The sequence below is a fragment of the Astatotilapia calliptera genome, chromosome 11 (genome assembly GCF_900246225.1).
Source record: "Astatotilapia calliptera chromosome 11, fAstCal1.2, whole genome shotgun sequence".
NCBI classification, from domain to species: domain Eukaryota; kingdom Metazoa; phylum Chordata; class Actinopteri; order Cichliformes; family Cichlidae; genus Astatotilapia; species Astatotilapia calliptera.
Genome location: NC_039312.1, coordinates 14,850,667 through 14,873,844, shown reverse-complemented (window position 1 = coordinate 14,873,844; position 23,178 = coordinate 14,850,667). Strand labels below are relative to the sequence as shown.

General features: G+C 42.0%; 1 protein-coding gene across 3 annotated transcripts in view; it reads right to left on the bottom strand.

Moving 5' to 3' along the window:
* The window catches only part of dop1a (DOP1 leucine zipper like protein A), a 30,649-nt gene extending 8,173 nt beyond the window's left edge, over nucleotides 1-22,476 (bottom strand). Inside the window, exons 1-22 of one of the 3 annotated variants that reach the window (XM_026184221.1) lie at nucleotides 22,037-22,476; nucleotides 20,234-20,431; nucleotides 19,879-20,060; nucleotides 19,619-19,789; nucleotides 15,650-15,839; nucleotides 15,396-15,494; nucleotides 14,889-14,988; nucleotides 14,080-14,189; nucleotides 13,213-13,327; nucleotides 12,971-13,091; nucleotides 12,385-12,504; nucleotides 11,501-11,618; nucleotides 10,293-10,322; nucleotides 7,106-7,372; nucleotides 4,944-5,466; nucleotides 4,520-4,803; nucleotides 4,283-4,435; nucleotides 4,108-4,208; nucleotides 3,711-3,976; nucleotides 1,495-3,616; nucleotides 1,154-1,265; nucleotides 724-906 (exon numbers count right to left, since the gene is read on the bottom strand). In XM_026184221.1, the coding sequence (XP_026040006.1) occupies nucleotides 724-906; nucleotides 1,154-1,265; nucleotides 1,495-3,616; nucleotides 3,711-3,976; nucleotides 4,108-4,208; nucleotides 4,283-4,435; nucleotides 4,520-4,803; nucleotides 4,944-5,466; nucleotides 7,106-7,372; nucleotides 10,293-10,322; nucleotides 11,501-11,618; nucleotides 12,385-12,504; nucleotides 12,971-13,091; nucleotides 13,213-13,327; nucleotides 14,080-14,189; nucleotides 14,889-14,988; nucleotides 15,396-15,494; nucleotides 15,650-15,839; nucleotides 19,619-19,789; nucleotides 19,879-20,060; nucleotides 20,234-20,371 (5,505 nt within the window). In that variant the 5' untranslated portion in view covers nucleotides 20,372-20,431; nucleotides 22,037-22,476. The remainder of the gene's footprint in view (nucleotides 1-723; nucleotides 907-1,153; nucleotides 1,266-1,494; nucleotides 3,617-3,710; nucleotides 3,977-4,107; nucleotides 4,209-4,282; nucleotides 4,436-4,519; nucleotides 4,804-4,943; nucleotides 5,467-7,105; nucleotides 7,373-10,292; nucleotides 10,323-11,500; nucleotides 11,619-12,384; nucleotides 12,505-12,970; nucleotides 13,092-13,212; nucleotides 13,328-14,079; nucleotides 14,190-14,888; nucleotides 14,989-15,395; nucleotides 15,495-15,649; nucleotides 15,840-19,618; nucleotides 19,790-19,878; nucleotides 20,061-20,233; nucleotides 20,432-22,036) is intronic. The other 2 variants (XM_026184222.1, XM_026184223.1) reach the window with 2 other exon arrangements.
* Nucleotides 22,477-23,178: the final 702 nt, after the last annotated feature.

Genomic DNA, 23,178 nt, shown 5'->3' with positions numbered 1-23,178 from the left:
CGAAATTACATTTTCCATCCCACCTCAGTAAAACATGAAATGTTATCTGCAAGGGGCAAATAATTATAACTGCAGAAAGAAAATCCTTAAGCACCAATAATGAGATTCTGTTTCAGTATTGCTTTATGAGTTATAGAGCCAAGCAGCAACTCTTCAGGTTAGGTAACAACACAAGGTTAACAGGCTATCTGGCTTTATCTGGGCCCAACTTGCAGAATTTACTGCGTCTTTGCTCATGCCTACAAATCATTGTTTCGATTTAAACCAACTATTAAGAGCAGCATCACTTCACTGGGATAGATCACCACATTAACTTACAGTGCTTGCTCCAGACCTGTCGACAGACCAGATACTAAATAATCAGATCACTGTAACAGCTCTACTTCTTTCCCACATGAGTTGAACGGGTAAACCAAGAATCAATAGAGCCAGCTCTTGAGTAGTCAGATAACTAAGGAGAACAAGACCAAGATAAAACTCCATTATTCAAGTTTCTGGTCGATACTTGGTCTCTGTGTCTGTGCTGATGCCAAAGGCATTTCAGATCATCTGTGAAAGAAAAAACACTTCTGAAGGTAAGTTATCTGAAATAAAATCTATTAATGGAAATCTTCTAAAAGTCTTAATATTAGAGGCTCCTTTCACCCAATTCAGTCAATTTGAGCAGTCTAACTATGAGACCAGACTGACTAGACAACCATGAATACATTTCAACTTATATACCTTAGTGGAGCCAAGGTTGATGTTAGATGTGGAAGCAGCAGAGGCAGCAGCTGGCTTGTCAGAGTTATCAGCCTGGTGGAGGACACTCCAAAGGAGGGTGACAGAAGACATGATGGTGTGGAGGATGGACAAAATGCCTGATCGAGCCTCAGCCAGGTGCTTCTGATCAACACTCACTTGTAACTAAACAGCAGAACATACAGCAAGACACTGAATGCTGGTATACTGCAAAGCTTTAGACAATGAAACAAAAAATGTGTAAAACCTCATTATGATTATCCTCACTAATGTATCAAATAAGGAAACCACTATTCTAAAATATAGGGGAGGCATTGCTTTGTGTAAATGAGTCTATGTAAAGTCTGTGTAAATGTTCACTGAGGTATCAGAATGCAGTCTGCTGCAATCATGTGGTGCATGATGCCCTCACCTGGTGGTACTGGGAGGTGGGATCCAGTAGGCAGTAATGGATGATGGCTGTCACGCCCTCTAGCAAAGTCAGAATCAGGTCAGGAGGAATGCAGAGAGCCATCCACTGTGGTCTAAAAAGCACAGAGAATAAGCAGTTTAAACATGAAATATTTCAAATGAACAAAAAAGCACAACATTTTACACAATTATAGAGGCATTTTAGAGAAAATTACTTGCAAGTGAATCACTACATAAGATGGTCAAGGCTGCCCTCTGGTGACCAAGCCATGCCATGGCATTTTAATGCACTGTACTGCTGATCTGTTACATCGTTAACAAGATCCATCTAGACATTAATACCTGGTGTCAGTGATCCCGGTCTCATAGCGGTACTGCTGGAGAAGATTATCCAGGTTCCTGCACAGCTGCAGAGTGACCGAGGCCACAACCCTCCTTAGGACTCTCCCCATGTAGGGTAGTGTGGCTGTGATGAGTCCGATCCACTGTGGGTGCATCTTGCACGCGTGGTGCTGATGCAAGGCCCTGATGACCGAACAAAGGAACATACCCTGTGCTGTGATAGGCTGTCCATGGAGGTACTGCAGTGATGTCATTGGCTGCTGAGGGTTGACATGCTCCACTTCCCCACCCAATATCTCAAACCCTGCTCCAACACTGCCTCCAGTCCCTCCACCTCCTACCCCTCCTACTACAGGTTCTGCTCCTTCATCAGCTGGCAGAAGGACCCTGTGCTCAAGCACAACAAGACTCTGCAGCAGTCTGAGCAGCTGGGCCTGGACTGCACTACAGCTGTCTATCTGGTCTTCTGACAGGTTGATAACGCTGTCCTCAGATAGACCTTCTTCCACTGTGGCCATGTTGACCCCTGCCACCCTCTGTTCGTGCCATTTCTGAGCACTGAATATGGAAGAGAGAAGGCAGTGTAGAACCACCTTCTGAACTTTGCACTTAGAGAGGACATCGCTTATAAAACTAGCAAAGCCCTTCGCTGAGCCACCTGTGACTTTGGCTAGCTCGCTGAAAAGGAGAGTTAAAACCTCCACACTGGTTAACTGCATGGCCCGGTTCCCTGCCAAGTCCTGAGGGCCTGCAGGCACATGAGCAGAGTAATAACTTCTTAGGAAGTAGAGACAGAGTGAGATGATGATCTCCAGGTACATGGCACTGCGGAATGAATGGGAGTGGGAGTCCTGGGAAATGGGGCAGTAAAAGTCTTTGCCCATGACAGAAACACGGTGACGGGCTAGGAGGTTTTGAAGCAAAGACAGCTGTGGGGTGTAGGTGTTGTTGATGCTGGTGGTGGAGATGGCGCTCACAAACCCTGAGGGAGCAGCTCTAAGCATGGCTGCAATGGCTGACAGGGCGTGGAGTGCCCGGGAAGAGTCATAAAGCTGGAGGTAGAGGAGGACGTGCTGGTAGAGGGGGTGGATGTTAAAACGAGGTGGGGCAGAGGATGATCTGCGTCCTGTAACGCTGACACCCCCAACAGTCAACCCAGAGCCCCCGCTGGGAGAGCCTGTGTCGCTCTCTATCTCTGACACCTCACCTTCCCCGCAGCTGTACCAGTTTTCTAGATCTAAACTATCACCAAAGAAAATACTGGGTGGGCGCAGTTTGTCTGCTTGATTTGCCTTCCTCTGTCTCTCCTCTTCCTTCCTCTTAATCTTCTTGATCTTTGGCTTTGCCCCTGGAGACTTGTCTGCCAGCTTCTCCATAATTTTCCCTTTAAGGCTAAGCTGGATGCTGCTATGGCTACGTTTGCGGGCCTGAGAGTCATCCACCTGAAGGGTGTGGTCTGGGGTGGCCGGGTTAGAGCTGTCTGGCAAAGTGACAATGGAAGGAGAGGAACTATGGCGGGTAATGCCCTCTTTGTGCTGTCCGTCTACTGACGCAACAGCTGGTGTGATGGTGAGAAATTCCAGTGTGCCTTCAGCCAACATCTCCGGCACAGTCTGGTGGTTGGAACAATGAGGAAGCCCAGAGTCCAGGCGGGTACCAATGGATATATCCGAGGAGGTGCTGTCAGTGTCAGTTTGGGGCCAGTTTTCAGGTGGATATGATACTTCAAGAGAGCCGTCATCAACTAGCTGTAGAACTCTGTCGATGAGTTCACCTAAAACACAAGACACAACTTCCTCTATAGAATCCTCAGAGGGGTCATCTGAGGATCCAGGTTGTGGGTCTGAGCCATTTATCATGCATTTGACTCCCTCTGGTTCCTCAAAGCTGCCATTTTCCACTGTAGAAGAATGAGAACCAGTGGAGTCTGAACTCTGAGGCTCCCCCTGTTGGTGAGCAGGCTGATATTCACCAGCTAGATGCAAGTTCTCACTGCTCAGACTCATTATGGACAGGCTGTCACTCAATGGGTTTACAGTCAGGCAGAATGGCTCCATGTCACCCACTGTCAAACCTCGGAGATCCTCTTGTCCAACCCTCTCACTCTGGATCTGACTGAAGTCTAAGGAAAAGTAAGGAGGAGATAAAAGGAATATTTACATAAAGAACCAAAGTGAAGCCAAAGTTCAAAAAGACAGTTAAAGGTTAGTGCTCACTGTCTGAGAAGCCAGAGTCTCTGTTGTAAATGGGTTCTGATGGCTCCCGTTCAGGCGGTTCAGGGAATACTTGGGCTAAGTGGCGCTGCGCCTGCACCCTCTGAATGGAGACTCGGTGGGTCTTGGGATGGAGCAAGAGGAGGAGGAGTGGTTCGAGGACCCGGGCAATGTCATGTCTTTGAAGGACCTGATTCAGCCAAGCCCGACCAACTGCACTGGTACATGGATCCCAGTAGCTCAGGCAGTCCAGCATTATGAAGAGAGATCTGAGGGATAAAGACAACAGTAAGACAAAAAAGGTAAGAAAAGGAATTTAAGAAAAAGGGGTCATCAAATCTACTAATGGTGGATACTTTCATCAGCACAATTTCCATATGATCAGCAGTTTCACATGTACCTGTCAAATGTGCGACTAAACGGAGAAGACTTGGTGATGTTCAAATCTCGCGTTAAATGCCACAGCACAGAGAATTTAACGTGGGCCTCCAGATGAATTTGCTGAAACAGAAACATGCTTCAGCATGGATTTCTTTTATCTGATTTTTGCCTGGTAATGTGAGCACTATGCTGACCTTGTCCCTGTGCATGAGTTGCTGGCTGATGACATCCTCGCAGATGCTGGAGGAAGGAACGAGGTTGTGAAGCTGGTAGAAAAGTTCCACACTGCGCTGATGGTGCTGAGGGGTTCCCTCATTCAGCTGGTCCCACAAAATCAGAGCCACCGACTGAGCAAAACATTAAATGGGGTTAAAAAAAATAAAGAAAAAAAAGCCAAATAGTTCCACTGCAATCTGGAACCAGATCTCTACCTTGAAGAAGTCTGTCTTGTCAGCAATGTGCTTTAGGATTCCCTGAGTGAGCGGCGGCCTGATGACTACAGCCACTCGACCCTGGCTTGGACTCATGGGCTGGGTGGACTCGGAGCTGGCGCCAGATGCCACACTTTCAGCAGTAACCATGGCAACAGACTGGGTAAGCCCAACTAGGTCCATGAGGAGGGATATGGCTACACATTGCAGGCTGAAGTCACTGGCCAGGCAACAGGCATCCATCAGCGTCTGGAGCCACAGCGGGAGCCGGACCTGCTCACTCTCTGCATGGATGCAGGAGGGACAGAAAACATGTTAAAGACTTAACATGAATTCGTGTCAACAAACTTTCCTTGTTCTTATTTACAATGATGTACAACTGTATGCACCCATTCGTGCATTTATTAACATAGACTGCACCTACCAAGCAGTTCTTCCTGTCTGGGTGAAGACTTGAGATTCCCCTCTGCGATGTAGACGGGGAAACTGGAGCATTCAAGGAAGAGTTGGCAGGCAGCCGTGAAGGCAGCAATGCACTCTTTCTGGACCCTCCCAGAGCCCGAGCAAACCTCTGCATGATCACCATTCTGGGAGCTCTCTGAAACCAGGAGCCCTGATTGTGTCACTTCGCCTCTGTGACCCTCGACTTTGTTCACCTGCCCTGGGATAATGTATAAGGTAATGAGGCGGGAGAGAAACTGCTGGAAGTGCTCCAGACAGCATTGCATGACTGGTTTGTCCAGAGGTTTAGAATGACACGGGCCTGAGGAGCGACGGCCTGTTCTGACTGTGGAGTGCGGATGAGGGGTGTGCTCTGCCTCTTCAGGAACGTCTCCTTGGTATTGGACAAACTCTGTGAAGCCACTCTCAGAGCGACAGCTGGGAGTGTTTTCCACATCCTCGAAGACATCCTCAGTGCCAGGGCCCTCCAGAGTGGAAGGGAGAGTCTATCAAAAAAAAAAAAGACAAAGGAAGAAAGATCGGCAAAAATGCAGGCATTATCCATCTGTAAGTGGATTATTTTCTGAAAAACTCTCAGATTTCTTAGTAATGATTTTTTTTTCTATACAAAACCAAAACAAAGGTATTAAGCTGAATGAAGGGTGTAGAGATGTTTTGAAGAATCATCATGGACACTGTCACAGCAGACCCTTTGAAGTATAATTAGAAATTACATCTAAAATAGGACATCACAAATTTATCTAATAGCATTTTTTACTCCATAAGGCATTGCAGGAAATGGTAAGACACCATATGGCAAAATTTGTTGAAGTTGCAGTTTTTGCTGCAAGTTACAGAATTTGTTTCTCATTTGCAACTTACTGATATAACTTGGTTTATTACTGATATAACACTGCTCAAGTAACTCAATCTCCACCTATAATATAATCTGAAGACACTTCCAGGAAGTGCAGTGTATCGTTCATATAGTGACTTGAGCAGAAATTTACAGCCTTTGTCCATAAGAAATATGCACTCTGTTCAGTAAATAATCACTATGTGCTTAGCTATTAGTTAAAATAGTGTTAGCCTTGCAGCAGACACATAAAGTTTATGACTACACTGGTCTTTATATAGTAAGGCTGCGTACACAGCTGCTGGGCCTGATCTGAGGGAGCATCCTGCTGCAGCGAGACTGACAGACTGAAGTTCTTACATTTCTTTATTCCGGCCAACCTTTGGGGGCCTCGAGGCTTCCTGGGATATATTTTGAGTGAGGTAGCGTGTACATTATGGAGCTTGGACTCAGATGGCATGTTTGCTAGAACGTTCTCTATATGCCCCTCAGAGTGGGTGTAGGGGTGGGGTGTTAACAGTATTCAATGGATGTATGCAGAATGTTTCCACTCTGATGGATATGGCAAACCCCAGAGGCATCGCGAGCTAGTTTATTCCTCTACTTCCTCAGAGGAAAAAGCGAGCTGGGCTCAGCTGTTGGGGAACCATCTTCTGCCTTTCTACTTGTCCTCTTTCAAGCCCCTCATGGGTCTCTCTCTCTCTCTTTCTCTCTCGCTCTCTCAACAGTCATGGCCCTCTCCAGCTCTGAGCACTGGACTGACTGAACTTTAAATCATGGCTCACTAGGCTTACAAACACTTAAAACAACCAGGTTGTTGGACAGGGACCAGAAGGACCTCAACAGCCGAAAGCAGCATTTGTTCTGAATAATCTTCAAATGACTTGTGTCGAGGGAGCGTGGAATGGCAGGGCCACCCAGCCAAAGACAGCACAGGCCAGAGGGCTGGCAGGAGGCACCAAGAGGCCCTGTTCATGGACCAGGACACACCATCAGAGCCTAAGCTGATGAGTTTTTGGCCAATAACTTGTAGGGAAAGCCAGTCAAATTAAGGTTTGATCCTTGTGTTTGGCAGCAACACGGTCTGTTTTTTTTAAAGGATCAGAGACTAAACTAAATGATCAACAGAGCTTGGCAGAACACTGACTTCTCTTTTAGTACTTTATTTTTAACTTTCAATCTCTTTACTGTCATTAACCCCGACACTTTCCAATTATTATCTTTTTCCCTTTATCAGGAACTCCAACTCCCTTTTACACCCCTGAAACATTTTGAGACATTGTAATCACCTGTTTGTCCTCCGTGTCTCTGTTTTTGTCCCTTGCTGAGTTTGATGGCTTGCCGATAGAGCTGGAGAGGCCCTGAGCTTGAGGGCCAGATGGCAGGGCCAGAGGGGAGACCAGTGGAGGTTGCACCTTGCTGAGAATCTTGGAGCACAGACGGAGGCAGTGGGTGAGCTCGCCGAGGCCCAGGGCCTGCAGGTGACAGGTCAGGGCTGCTACCATCCGCAACAGCAGTTGAGGGAGATGCTCTGTCTGGATTTCTATGTACGTCTCCTAAAAAGGTGCAAGGGACCAAAACAGAACTGAGTTGTGGAACTGAATATAATTACTGTGCATTTGAAGGGCTTAGAGGGGAACGTGATATGAAGTTATTACGCCTGTTAGCTATGCTGATGCTGGGCTTTAACTCTACAAAATTGTTAAAAGAAGACAGTTTGCTTGATTAAATATTGTTAAATACAAATTCATATATACGACTGAGTATCAAAGGGCAAGTCAGTGGAATTTTTGTGTGCTTTCTTTTTAACTTACATGAGGTGTGACCAAAAAAAGTTACAGGCCCACAAATATCAAAAAAAAGTACCCGATTTAATTTGTCTGAGCTCGTTCATCTTCTTGTGCACCACTTCCACTGCTGCTGCTATTTTTATTGGCTGTATGGAAATCCCATAATGACCACCGTGTACGTCAAACATCGAGCTAAGCTGAGCAGTATTCAGGAACCAGGAGCAGGATTGTTATGATTGTTGTTAATTTAGAGTTTGACTACCGACCTGAGACATCTGAAAAGGGACATTCAGTGGAACCACCCACCACATCGTAATGTTTGTTTACCACTGCAACACAATCTTCGCTCACAACTGGCACTACATGCCACATTATGGCAAGAAATCACTGTTTTGACACACTGGAGGAGATCCAGTACATCACAGAGGCACAAGTGCAAAGGGAGAGAACAGGTCTTCCTCTGAGGGACCTAAAAATAGCAGCAGCACTAAAAACAGTCTGGAAGAGCAGGGAAAAAAAACATTTTAGACCAGAAAATTTGAATGTTCCTATTTGTTTATGATCACACCTTGAATCAATAAATTTAGTGTTGTATCGTTTCAGTGAATGACCATGTGCTAATTCTAAAGAAGAAAGAAGTGGAAAATGCTATTTGATACTGTTTATCTGTTTATGTGTGTGCATCTTATATAAAGTCTAAATAAGAAAATAAAACTATCAATTCTAAATTTTTTTTACACATCAGAACAGGACAGAATTGGGTAAACACAACCGGATATGAACAACACATGATGTCATTTATTTATTTTACAAGCAAATAAGCCAAAATACAGAAGCAGTGTGAAAGCCAAAGTATATTCTAATTTTTAACAGCTTGTAAGCTAGTCCCCTTTAGAAGAAAAAACATGAAGAAATATTTTTTTGTCTCATCTGTCTATCAAAATGTGGAGGAATTTGGCCCACTCTTATTCATAATGTTGCCCTAGGTTGTTAAGGTTTGGAGGCATCTATTTATGTACAGCTCTCTTAAAGTCACGCAAAAGCATTTCAATCAGGTTGAGATCAGACTGTGATCGGGCCATTGCAACACCTTGATTCTTTTCTTTTTCAGCCAGTCTGTTGTATTTTTGGGGGGGATCATTATTCTATTACATGCCCCAGTTTCAGTCAGGCTTTAGCTGTCGGACAGATGGCCTCACATTTGACTTTCCAGAGTGTACTTTATTTTTATTTTAACTCGTTTGCATTTTTCTGTGTAATTTGGAATATGAACTACTTTAGGACGTGGTAAATCCCCCCCACCCCCTTTTTTAATCTGTAGTGGTTTAGTCCAGAGCCTGTTTGGCCTTGGCTTAACCTGTTAAATGCTAATTGGTCAGCTTGTTTATTTGTGAATGTGTGATTGGTCCACTTGGATTTCTTTTGTTTCCTGTTTTTTTATTTAAACACAAACTGTTTGATATTTTGTAATGACCCTGATGAAGGTCGAAAGCAGAAACACATTTGTCAACCAATAAAGTTGTTCACTAATAATTTAAGTTTCGTTGGAGTCTTCACGTCATCAGATATTTGTATTCTCCATGCACCTTGGAAGTAGGTGCAGTTGTGCCAGAAAAAATTGCTGGTTACTCACGTTTGACTCAAGAATACTTTGTTATACAGAGGAATTCATGGTGGACTCAATGACTGTAAGGTGTCCAGGTCCTGTAGCTGCAAAATCAAATCATCACCCCTCCACCATCGTGGTTGAAAGTTGGTTTGAGGTGTTTTTGCTGATTTGCTGTACAGTGGTCCCTCGTTTATCGCGGGAGTTACGTTCTAAAAATGACCCGCGATAGGTGAAATCCGCAAATCAGCCAACTTTATTTTTTATTTTAAAGGTGAACCGTGTTATAGTGAGGGACCACTGTATTTGTTTTTTATTATATGTGCTGCGTGGTTTTGGGGGTTTTTTGCAATTTTTTGCAGTTTCTCTGAGCACTGCACGGTCTGACATTGTTGTCAATTTTCTGGGACATCCAGCCCTAGACCCCTGTTTTCGCCATCATAGTTCTTTTGATGGCAAAAACAGTAAATGGGTACTTTGTTTGCTTCTGCATTTTGGGTTAGATTTTACTCATCTAAGATTACATTTACCCAGTTTTAAGAGCTGCTTATTATTAACTTTCTTTTCTTTACCTTTAGTTCAATAGTTCAAATGGAAGAAAATTGTAGTTTTGTCATTAAATGTATTAAATCTATGCAACACAGAGATTTTATAAAACAAAAAAGGCTAACAAAACATATTATAGCACAAGCATTAACTCAAAGAGTAAAATAAAAGGGTCATATTTCTTAATAAATATGTCAGCACTGCAGTAGCATATAACTGCTTGCATGCTTAAGAAAAAAAAAAAAAGCACATACACACTGGGCAGTGATTTCATTTTCACAAGATCCACACCAAACAGCCATGTTAAGCTTGCAACACATGTGATGGTATGTCATAATCCATTGGGATCATGTTTATTTCATTTGGGATTAAAATGACATTAAGTGACAACAAGTCAGTCAATTTGAAATGATCAGTCAAAGCAGGGAGGCAACAAAGACGGCCTGAGGGATGTTGGCAGGACGTTGCAGAAATGTTATCGTAGCCTCAGTGAAGCAGGATGAGGTGAAAAAGCAGGAAAGAGCAGTACTTTACCTGGCAGATTACCCTCATGCTTCTAGTAGGCTTCAAGGAGAAAGAGCAGATAGTTTGAACAGACAGGAGCGAGCAGAGAACAGGCAACACAGCACTCTCACATTCTCTCTTTATACAAATACACCTGTATTCACGCGCACACACACACACACACACACACACACACGTGCGTACACACACGCACACATGTGCGTACACACACGCACAAGCTTTTAAACAGGGTAATAAAAGAGTGTGGGATTTCCAAACCATTCAGATTGGAAATTCAGTCTAGACAAGCATAATTTTACAAAGATGCAAACAATAGTTTTGGCAGGAAAATGAAACACACAGGCTTTTTGAACCTGTGCAGTGATGGCACACAAACACACAGAACAGACAGGAGGAAGGCACACACCCGAGTGGTGGCCGTAACATCCCACAGACTGGATGTTACAGAAACAGATCTGAAGGACAAATCTGACAACATGAGTGCAGAATTGTTAATGGCGAAAGTACTTGTAGGGGACATACTGGATAAAAAGAAAGTATGTGAGCCAAGAGAGAGAGACTGAGACTCAAAGCCCAGCAGGGTGACAAAGTACTGTAGGAGAGAGACGACAGGTTGTGCTAGAGATGCAACACCAAAGAAAAAACCTATTAAAGACAGAAACTAAAACATGAAGGTACGGTAATAAAAGAAAGAGCACAGGGCGTCAAAGGAACCTAACACTGCTGTAGTATGAAGCAGACAATGGAGATACTGGACAATGAAAATAACATGTAGAAATGCATGTACAGCTACAGGTCTGCTGCTACCTGCAATAATAGGAACACACTCTATACAAAAGGAAGACACACTTCAAACTGCAATGTTTCTGCCATCTATCAGAGTCGGCTCCAAATATGAGCTGGGTGCTGCTCCTAACGTTAAGAGAGCAAAGTCACTAACAAATTTGTTTAAATTAAAACCTTGAAATTGTATGTGGTGTCAACACTCATTTAATTTCAATGATATTGGTACGGACTACAAAACCTCAGATCACTGAAGTTTTGTAGTGTTAAATAAATAAATCTGTAAATGACAAAGTAGCACACAGAAAATAATACAATTGATAAGAAAGCATGAAAATGCTTAGAAATGAGTGAAGAAAGAAAGAAAGAAAGAAAGAAAGAAAGAAAGAAAGAAAGAAAGAAAGAAAGAAAGAAAGAAAGAAAGAAAGACTCACCAGGGAAACAATATCCAGCAGAAAATCTACTAGCTGACAGAACTCAACCAATAAGAGCTCAGGAGGATCTGCACTCGCAACATGCCGTGTTGCAGTTGCACTGCTGTTCACTGTCCGCCTGCAACAGGGAAACATATCTACTTAAATGTTAGGAACATTTTTTTGCTAAAATGAGAAACATCCTGTCTCTGAGTGAAGCTGAAAAACTAAGAAAGCATTTGTCACTTTTAGACTGGACTGTAGTTCCTTTAGTTTCAGTTAATAAAACACCCTGAAAAAGACTCGTGCTGATCCAAAATGTCACAGTGAGAGTACTATTGAGGACGAGAAAGAGAGATAGAGTCTTTTTTTTGTTGGCTCCCTGTGAAATCCAGAATTGAATTTAAATTGAACTTCCTAACTGGTCCTGAATGACCAGATTTATCTCATCGTATCTTAAAGAGCTCTTTTTAGGCTTTTCTCCTTTTGAACCAGCTTGTAGTTTGAATTTAGGAGACAGAAACCCTCTCTAATTTAAAGATAATGCTTTTTGATAAAGCATATAGTTAGGACTGGAGAGTAGGTGACCCTGAACCGTCTCTTAGTTATGCTGCTATGGGCGCTTACTCCCCCCCCCCAAAAAAAATAAATGTTTTTTTAAATCTAATATTGCACATCCTCCAGTATTAAGCACCTTGAAACAACAGCTGTTATGAACTGAATTAGCTCCCACTACTGACTGAAGAGAGCTTTACCACCACAATGAAAACCAAACAAGAATGAAGCATCAAAAGCAAGAGAGCAAATTTAGTTTTTAACAGATTTACACTTTTTGATATCAGCAAGATGTGCCTCAATTGCCTTAATTGTATTTTGTATGTCAACATTTATCTTAATATACAAACCTGCAGCACTCCTCAAACCAGTGAGCAATGTAGTCCCACATGTAGTACGGCTCAAACGAATTAAACAGCAAATTGGCTGTTTTAATCAGTTCTGCCGTCTTCTTGTTCTCCCGCAGTTTACTGAGAAAGAAGTCAAAATTATCATCATGCAGCTCCAGCACAATACAGCATGCCAGTGTTAGAGTAAATGTATTAACTCCGCAAATAAGAATATTCAATAAAAGGTCCAGTACGCTCTGTAGTAAATTCTATTTGTCATTCATTGTCCAGCTTGGAAAAAAAAAAAAAAACGTATACTCACAGGCGGGATCTCACTGACAAAAGTCCTTTCAGCCAAAGTTAACTAATGTGCTCCTGTCACTGTCTTGCCATTAACAGTCTGACCTAATGTATCTGACTGGATGGTTTAAAGTGATTTATGTATTTAATGTACTACTTTTGCTGCGTAAGCTTTATATTGTAAGTCCATATTTCACTATACCAGAGTCCACCGTCACTGTTAAATGAGCTGACAAATAAATGAGGCTTTATTTATCATCCCTCATGTCTCAACAGTAAAGAAGGTCGAGTAGTGGATCAGACAGACCTGCTGAGGTGTGTGTGATCTTTGCTGAATGGACTCTGGTTTTGGAGGTCCAGCTCTGTTCTGCACTGTGTGTGCAAAGTTCGAAACACCTCGATCAGAACGTCTTCCAGGATAGCAGGCCCTTGGATGACACACAAGCAGAGTGTGTGGACACATTCAAAAATCAGACTATTTATATAACACATAGTGCATATAGGACACTAATTAGACTTCTATTATCTCAACACTAATAAACTGGTTACCAAGCTCTGGTTTGTCCAGTAGACTGATCAGGATGCGAAATGGCTTGAGGTCATGCATGAGGATGCTCTCCTCCTCTCCGCCTCGAGCCTTACCCTGCAAAATCCCCACCATTGCCTGAAAAAATAACCCCACGCATCCACACACACACACACACACACACACACACTTTATTACTGCAAGAATCATAAAATATAATTTATATTCATTTGATTTTCATATTTGTTTTTTTTCCATTATGTTTGTCAGAACCAATTTTGTCTTCACAGTGTCGCCCTCTCATTTTTTTCTCTTTCTGTATGTGACGTGTGTGTTTCACGCTTCGTCTGCCACATCACTGGCAAAGCCGTGGAACAGACGGTCCCTGTAGTACTGACCGTATCCCTACGGAGGGAGCTCTGATTAACTATCTGAGCAGATGGCGAAGGAGGAAATATATATATATATATATATATATATATATATAAAAAAGAGACAAAAAAATAAATTAAAAAAATTAAATAAAATGTAAAAATAAAACTGCTGCTGGCTGCTCTCTGTGCCCACTGTGAGCACATCACTGAGTTGTTTTTAGCATGGCAGGGCAGATTACACAAGAACTGAGCTGTCTTCAAAGTGCTGGCTGCTGGGAATAGTAGCAGGACATACAGTATCTGCACAGCTAGGGAGAGGTGTGGGATAAGGATAAAGGGGGTTGAAAAAACTGTGTAGCACACAAAAAACAACAACAAAAGATTTTCCCCCCCACCATACTGCAGACATGTCTAGTCTCAAGAGACATTGTTTGGGGAATATTTCGAAAATCAGTTTTACACAAAAAACAATTTTTCCATTGGTGACCTGATTATGCAGTCAGCCTGAAAGCTCACCTGGACCAGCATGTCCTTAGAGAAGGTGTTGAAGTAGTGGCTAGCGTGCTCCTCCGGGTTGCTCTGTCGAGTGCTACGGGGGCCTATTATCACCCCATTGTTGTCAAAGCCTTTAAAGAAAAAAGTCGTATACTTAGATTCACATTAACATTCAGAAAAAATTCTATAACACTCAAGCACAGGAAAAGGTGTAAACCCTTTGTTAAAAGAGGAACAAATAGAGGTTGAGTCTCTCGCTGAGATAAACCTGTGTGTTTTATAGCTTCTTTTACAGTTAGTGGCTGCTCAAGCATTAGTAATATTTCAGCCTCAAATGCAGATCAAGATTTACTAAGTGTGACTAGATTAGACTGGGTCAATCTCCAAAATGACTGAATAATAAAACCAAAACAGTGTCGCCTTTTAATCATGCTGATACTTACCAGTGTGTTTGCCCGCAGTAAGTTGCAAACAAGAAAAAATAAAGTAAGACAACAGCCAAAGCAGATACAAGCTTAATGTATTTTGTTAAAAACAGCAGAAACATAGTGTGCACACAGAAGGAGAGTGTGTTTAAAGCTTTGTGTCTCAGGATTCCTGCCACGGTCTGTGAAACTTGTCTGTTAGTCCTCTTGTATTTACATGAAAGTGGATTTAAGGCTAAGAGTAAATAGTAAAAGTAACCAATTCTTAAGAACCACGCACTTTGACAAATACAGGAAAATCTGGAAAATATCCCCTTATTTCTACAATATTCCACAACTGACATGATGAGTACAAACAGTGATGCATCCGAGTGTCAGTACTGTGTCTGAGCATGGATTTCGCACCCAGGAGCCAGGCGTAGAGTCTGCGGTTGAGGGACATGTCTCTTCTCAAAACCACATGCAAAGCTGCTGACAGGATCCGGATCATGTCAGGGCGAGTTGCCTGAACACAACACACAACAGACCACAATATTTGTCATTGTGTATTTGTCCTTTTTGCACAGATTATATGGTTTTACACACAAACACAAAGACAATCAAGGCCATCCTAGCCCTGCCAGATCCAGAAATGTTTTTGAGGTGAAGAATTTAACAAGCAGCCAGCAACAGTCACCAAGCTAGCTGCCTAAACAGCCTCCTTGTGATCAGATACACACACACGCATGCATGTGCAGATGCACAGAAAGACCCAAAGAAACACCTTTAGATTTGAAACAACAAAAAACAAGAACAATAATACTAATGTTACAACGGATATCTTATTATGAGAAGTCCATAGATACTTCAGTCTAAAGCAGACTCAGGGAAACACTGTTATCATACTGCACAGACCACGCTACTTCCCCCTACCTGGCTCATATGAAAGGGGAAGCAGAAGAGGATCAGGTCCAGAGTGCTCCTCTGTACTAAAACACTGGAGTCCTGGACTGACGTACTGACTGCTTCCACCTGGCAAGAACAGAAACAGAATATTATCCAGCCAGCCCAATCCACTCTAAGCTGTAGTGCATTTTTTTAACTAGTGCTCTCACTGAAAGGGTCAAGACCTATATTTTTAATTGAAGGACATGCAATGCTGTCATGAGGAATTATCTGCCACGTACCATGAGCTCAATGTCACTACCCATGACATAAAGCTGGTCCTCCATGGAGAGCTTACGGTTGAGGTGCAGAAGTACAAAGGATACCCCGGGGAGACGCACAGAGGGGCTGGTCAGGATGCTGCCCCACAAGGCACTGTAGAAAGCCGACTGTTCCACGGCTGCAGCCACCTTTTCCAACAGGGTGTTGGTTCTACAGGAAGCACAGATGGGTCACAGGGACCAGCCTTAGTAAGCACATACCAACCTTTACCTCTAACTGGCCTGGCGCTAGAAATGATACAGTCCACAATGCACAGCTGGTACTAAGAAGTAAAAGTCTTTGTCTACATGAGCATCTAAAAATCCCAAAGTAAAGGGGGTTTATATGAGATCCACCACAACCAGGAATCTGAGAACTCCAGAAAGCAAGTGTTCACATTCTCACACTACACCTTAATTATCATATTGCCAATCAAGAAATAAGATATATGTATTACTAATGCAACTATATACATAGTAGTATTGATAATGTTATTGCTATTTTTCCAACAAGATTTAACTGAGAAACAATCCAAGTTAAATAACAAACCATCATAATTTATTAGTCATTACCGAGTCTTCTCTGAAGAGAGCATTCACTGAGACACAGCAGATAACACGGCCCAATAGTGGTGTAACGTCTACTGAACTAACAAGAAGGCAGTATGTTTGTGTTTCACTTCAGTTTTGTTTCAGTTAGTTTCAAATGTTACGGCTTGCATCGTTCAGTTTAGCTTTCATTGTTATTACATTGTTAAGTACTCTGAAAAAAATATTTCTTTAGAGTAGCTGAAAACAGCCTCATTGTTAGATTTTAGTCTTTTTAATTATTCTAAAATAGCTGGTATGTATCAGGGGCAAGATACATGAAGTTCTGAATAAATATTAAAGTGCCAACACAACACTGTGGAAATAATTTATAATCATGTAGACAAATATGAATTGTAAGAGCCACATTAAGATGCATATCTTATTTTTTGCTTTACAAAACTTTTTTTTTAAACTATATGCATAAATATATCCACCATAGCCTACTGATAAATCTGTGAAATCTGTTTTCACAGATTTAACCATAATAACAAAGAATGAAGATATGTTAAAGTTATGACTACAGTAAATTTTGTTTATTTTGAAAGCTTTTTTTATTTTATTTCAGGTAACCAAAACATTTAAAAAAATTATTTTTTTGTTTAATTTTAGGTAAAATATAATTTAACTATAATAACCTTGCACACAAGGTTTATAAGACATAAGTTAGTTCTTAGGTTATAATGCAACATGAAAGTCCTTTGAATGAGAAAGAAAATACTGAAACAACAACAAAAATAAACACATAAAACAACCTCCTTTTAAAAGTAATTTGACAGAAGCAAAATCTGTTCAGAAAGGAATCACAATGATAATGTATATACAATTACTATACAATTACAGGCTGAAAAGACAGCCAACATTCAGATATGCCATAAATAGGCACATTTATATTCACAAATATTAATTCCATACGGTATTACTAACTGAGACACTGTAACAAAATGGCACCACCGTTTGCATTAGAAACACCTATGCATTTCCTACTAGAGCATGCTGAAAGTCTACTATATATACTGTAGGCCAGTAGTACCATCATAGTTTAACTGGAACTGGAGCGCCCCCTAGGGTTTACTTTGCACAGGATGAATACATTTCTGACTACCTGGCCTATCATTTGCCAATAAATGCTAAGATAGTCTTTTGATTTGATTGAACAAATGAAAAGAATAGATGCCTACTTTCAGTTTTCAGGACAATCTTAAGACTGTTTCAGTGATCATTATGAGACATGAAAATACATCGGTCTAAAGTCCACACCAAGTCTCAGGCTATCCTCTGTTAGTAATAGTGATGTTGCAATGACTCACATACCTCATTTATCATTCATATGATCTATTATCACTTCCTTTCCACATTAGGCAATAAAATGCATTCTTGTAATGGGCTATCACAGCAATTTAACTCTTTAAAGCCCACTGTATCGTATTTGATATGTGTGTCTTTGAGAGTTTTTGAGACTTCTATAGCATCAGCGTGACTTTTTTGTACCCTAAAAAAATGACATAATTTGCATGACACATTTTAATGACTAAATTGCAAAAATATGCCTTGTGTAGCAAATGTTACACAAATTAAAACTCATATACAGTGGGGCAAAAAAGTATTTAGTCAGCCACCGATTGTGCAAGTTCCCCCACTTAAAATGATGACAGAGGTCAGTAATTTGCACCAGAGGTACACTTCAACTGTGAGAGACAGAATGTGAAAAAAAAATCCATGAATCCACATGGTAGGATTTGTAAAGAATTTATTCGTAAATCAGGGTGGAAAATAAGTATTTGGTCAATAACAAAAATACAACTCAATACTTTGTAACATAACCTTTGTTGGCAATAACAGAGGTCAAACGTTTACTATAGGTCTTTACCAGGTTTGCACACACAGTAGCTGGTATTTTGGCCCATTCCTCCATGCAGATCTTCTCGAGAGCAGTGATGTTTTGGGGCTGTCGCCGAGCAACACGGACTTTCAACTCCCGCCACAGATTTTCTATGGGGTTGAGGTCTGGAGACTGGCTAGGCCACTCCAGGACTTTCAAATGCTTCTTACGGAGCCACTCCTTTGTTGCCCGGGCGGTGTGTTTTGGATCATTGTCATGTTGGAAGACCCAGCCTCGTTTCATCTTCAAAGTTCTCACTGATGGAAGGAGGTTTTGGCTCAAAATCTCACGATACATGGCCCCATTCATTCAGTCCTTAACACGGATCAGTCGTCCTGTCCCCTTGGCAGAAAAACAGCCCCATAGCATGATGTTTCCACCCCCATGCTTCACAGTAGGTATGGTGTTCTTGGGATGCAACTCAGTATTCTTCTTCCTCCAAACACGACGAGTTGAGTTTATACCAAAAAGTTCTACTTTGGTTTCATCTGACCACATGACATTCTCCCAATCCTCTGCTGTATCATCCATGTGCTCTCTGGCAAACTTCAGACGGGCCTGGACATGCACTGGCTTCAGCAGCGGAACACGTCTGGCACTGCGGGATTTGATTCCCTGCCGTTGTAGTGTGTTACTGATGGTGACCTTTGTTACTTTGGTCCCAGCTCTCTGCAGGTCATTCACCAGGTCCCCCCGTGTGGTTCTGGGATCTTTGCTCACCGTTCTCATGATCATTTTGACCCCACGAGATGAGATCTTGCGTGGAGCCCCAGATCGAGGGAGATTATCAGTGGTCTTGTATGTCTTCCATTTTCTGATGATTGCTCCCACAGTTGATTTTTTCACACCAAGCTGCTTGCCTATTGTAGATTCACTCTTCCCAGTCTGGTGCAGGTCTACAATACTTTTCCTGGTGTCCTTCGAAAGCTCTTTGGTCTTGGCCATGGCGGAGTTTGGAGTCTGACTGTTTGAGGCTGTGGACAGGTGTCTTTTATACAGATGATGAGTTCAAACAGGTCCCATTCATACAGGTAACGAGTGGGGGACAGAAAAGCTTCTTACAGAAGACGTTACAGGTCTGTGAGAGCCAGAGATTTTCCTTGTTTGAGGTGACCAAATACTTATTTTCCACCCTAATTTACGAATAAATTCTTTACAAATCCTACCATGTGGATTCATGGATTTTTTTTTCACATTCTGTCTCTCACAGTTGAAGTGTACCTCTGGTGCAAATTACTGACCTCTGTCATCATTTTAAGTGGGGGAACTTGCACAATTGGTGGCTGACTAAATACTTTTTTGCCCCACTGTATATGCAGATTGAAATTTAACATATTTTCATATAGTTTGTCTAAAAGGTTCAACAAACACTCCATTATCAAAAAATTTAAGATTTCTGGCAGTTATTTCATGGTTTAGTTAAGGGCTACTGTGCACGTCACCATCATTCCAAGTGTTACTTTTTGTGTTCCTATTCTCACCTGTCATAGTACTCAGAGCCCTCCTCCAGACCAGGTAGGACCCCAGTCAATAGTCCCTGCAGGCCTGGCTTCAGGGTCTTTCCCAGGGGCAGGTAGTAGGTCTCATACAGCCCCAGTAGAACAGGCTTCACTGACATAGCAGCATTGGAAAGTAAAGGGAAAAGCCCAGCACTGTGGAGGGAAACGGCAGATGTTTATTGCTACCCACCTAAAAACCTTGTGACTATCTTGCTTTTTGAGATCTGACAGTGCAGTATTACCTATAAAGAAAAAGGTCTTTGGCCAGCCTCTTAGGTCCTATGATCTTGAAGATGACTTCATAGGTCTCCAAGGCCTTGCGGTGGACCCCGCTAGGTAGGGCAGGGTGGAGGCATTGGGCCAACCGTTTGCCTATTGTCAGCTTCTTAGGAACCACTTGGTATTTTGCATTATTCTGCAGAACCTGAGACAGGATTTGAAAACTGACAGCTGGAAGGCTTTTCCGTACAAATCATAGAACCAAAACAAGTGAAACTAAGGCCATTGTACAGACCTGTCTGCATTACTGTTACTTATACAGATGCAGTTAGGCAACAAAGCAATCTTTAGAAGAAGCTGAGCCTATAGAACTCTTACCTTATTGAGTTTGCCCAGTGCAGAGATGAGGTCTGCCCACTCACTGGAGTACTCAAAGTTCTTGAGGGCCTTGTCCACTGCTGCGCCATAATTCCTGTACTTGGAGTCACCGAGCAGCTCCAGTTCCTCTGCATTCATTCTCCTGGATGGTAATGTTATGCTAATGTAAAACACCAGCCACACATATGTACATCACACCTGCAATAAAAGAAAGACAACACGAATGGTGATATTAAGCCAAAGTGTTATCCTCTGCGTGCCTTATCATGAAACAAGAAGCCTGAGCCTGCAGTATCAATTAAGTGTTCAGATAGCTCCAGAGTGGAGCTGGAGCCATTTTATCGAATCAGTCTGACATGAGTAGCCATTATCGTATTTACTCTTAGGAATGAAACACGGCAGCAGACACGGTGACCTTCCCACAAACATCTGCAGAGTTTAGAGAAGGAGATGACGCTGCTGCTGTGAGTCCTACAAGGCAATAGTTCAAGAAATCCTATTGTCTAAAAGGAATGGGGTTCCAATAAGCAGATTCCTGAGGCTGGTTAACAGGAGAGGGATGAGTCTGACTAGAAATTTATGAGTAACGGCCTAACCGTGAAATGGCCTTTTGTTTACACACAAGCAGCTGTCAGGTCTGCTCCCTGTGTTACAAAGCACTATACAGGCTGACAAACCACCATTAAATCCATAAATACTGTTAGACTGGGGAAAATTCCCTTCTCTTTATATGGCATTTTATACATAAAAATTCCTAAAAACCCTAATAACATTCAAAATGCATCGCAACATTAATAAGCGCATCCCCTCTTTCTTAGAATACACCAAAGCTGCTGATCACACTCTACTTAAATTTGGATATGAATGCATCTGACGCACACATTCATCATATAACTAATCTGAATAGTTTGGAAAAAATGTAAAACAACAATGTCGTCAGTATACACATTTATACATATGCTGACAAAGCTGTATACACTAATAACACTGCAATATGCCAATACCTGCGCAATAATACTCATCTTCTGAGTGACATCCTGTGTTTTTTCCTCTGAAATTTGTAGTGTAGCAGCTAAAAGTGACAAGTGGAATCAGTGGGAGAAACTGATGTTAGACAAGTCACATATTACATGTGTACTATATGGCTATCTGCACTTGTTTATTTACATCTATAGTGGGTTTAAAGCCACAGACTTTTTCTAGACCAGGCCCTCTTGTCTTGTTAGAGGAGGGATCGTGACACAAGTAGCAATATAGGCGTATCGGTGAGCCTTCCTCCACAATGCGGTCATTACTAATTAATGTTATTAATCACACCTGTGTTTCTTCTGACGTCACGTCAAAATGCCCTCCGTAAAAAACCGAACCAAGTATAGCCGTTTTTCTCCACCTAGGAGAAGCAAACTTTCACTTGGGCTGAGGTGGCTGTGTAGTTTAAATTTCAGGGAAATGTAAAGTTACGATAAGGAGCTAGCTCTGAAACCTGGCAGCTGTGCTCTCAGACTTCAGTACAGCTTTCAGCAATGAAAACAACAACAACACCCCCACAGTGGAGCAGTACCTCTCTCCTGTGCGATGGTTGCTGCTACCAAAGTATGACAACGTAATGCTACCTGAATAACTACCCTTTTACACACGGAATATTCCCGAAACATTATAACTAACCCCAGTACCGTTACTGCCTGTTACAGTAACATTCCTGCTTGCAGCCACAACGTCATTAGCCAGGTGAGGTTATTTCAGCCAGCGCAGGTCGTGTGACACTTTATAACGTTGAAATTGAAGAACACATAAGAAGCTTACCTTTGTAGGGCACTGACAAACGACTGTCATTCATTCGTGTATCCCGTTAAACGAGGAAAACCCAGCTGACAGCATCAATAATGAGTCGAAAGCTAGCTAATGTTGGTAGCAGGTTGTTTTAAATGATGGGCCCGGCTACTGTATCAGCCGTTCATGCGAACAACAAATCAGACCCGTTGACAAGATGGCTTTGGAAGCAGACAATAGGTAATTATATTCTACATATTCTTTTTTTTTCTCTTAGGGTTGCTGTGTGAATATAACAGCGGCGAGCGCATCGGTGAGCTCCCAGAGCCACAGATACAAAGCTAAACGACTGACAGTTCCCAGACTGCACTGCAGATTAGCTGTACGTCCAACCCAGGGCGTCCAACTGCTCTTCCGCATGGACATCTTCCGCCTCTCGGCTCTGTGGAGTCACCAGCCGTCACGACGAAAAATCCAGGAAGTATGCAAGCTTTGTTTTCAAATTAAAAGCGTAGTATTGTATCATTTGAACAAAGTATATGGCATTTGTGCATGTAGAGTACACACAATTTACGTTGACTTCCAAACAGCTCCTTAGAGCACATTTTCTCCCTCTAATAACTGTACACAAACATTTCCACTAGTGCAAGTTTAAAAATGGAGGGAAAATATTTATAATTCACACTATACCACGTCTCCAAATTTAGATTTTGCTCATTAATTCATATTGATACAATGAATTGGGCAGTGGCAGTGTTGCGTGAATAGAAAGATAAGAAATGTAAAATAAATAAAAATAGAAATAATAAAAGTTTCATTTCAATTAAATTAAATACAAAGTTTGGTGAAGAAGAGTACAGGCAGGGTAGAGTGGGTTCAGGTGAGTGTCAGAGGTGATTTGTGACAGAGCTGGAGGCACTAAAGCTGAAAATACTAGGATTTTCCTTGGGAGAGTGACCAGGATGGACAAGATTAGAAATGAGTACAGTTTGGGGTAATAGAATAGAATAATCCTTTAATTGTCCCACAAGGGGAAATTTGGTTGTAACAGCAGCAGAATAAAAGCATATATACAAACAGAACAGGACGCAGAACAGAAACATACATAGTAAGTATACTGCACAAAGGCTGCTGAAGATGGAACGTCTAGGCAGGAAGAAAGGGGGAAGACCTCA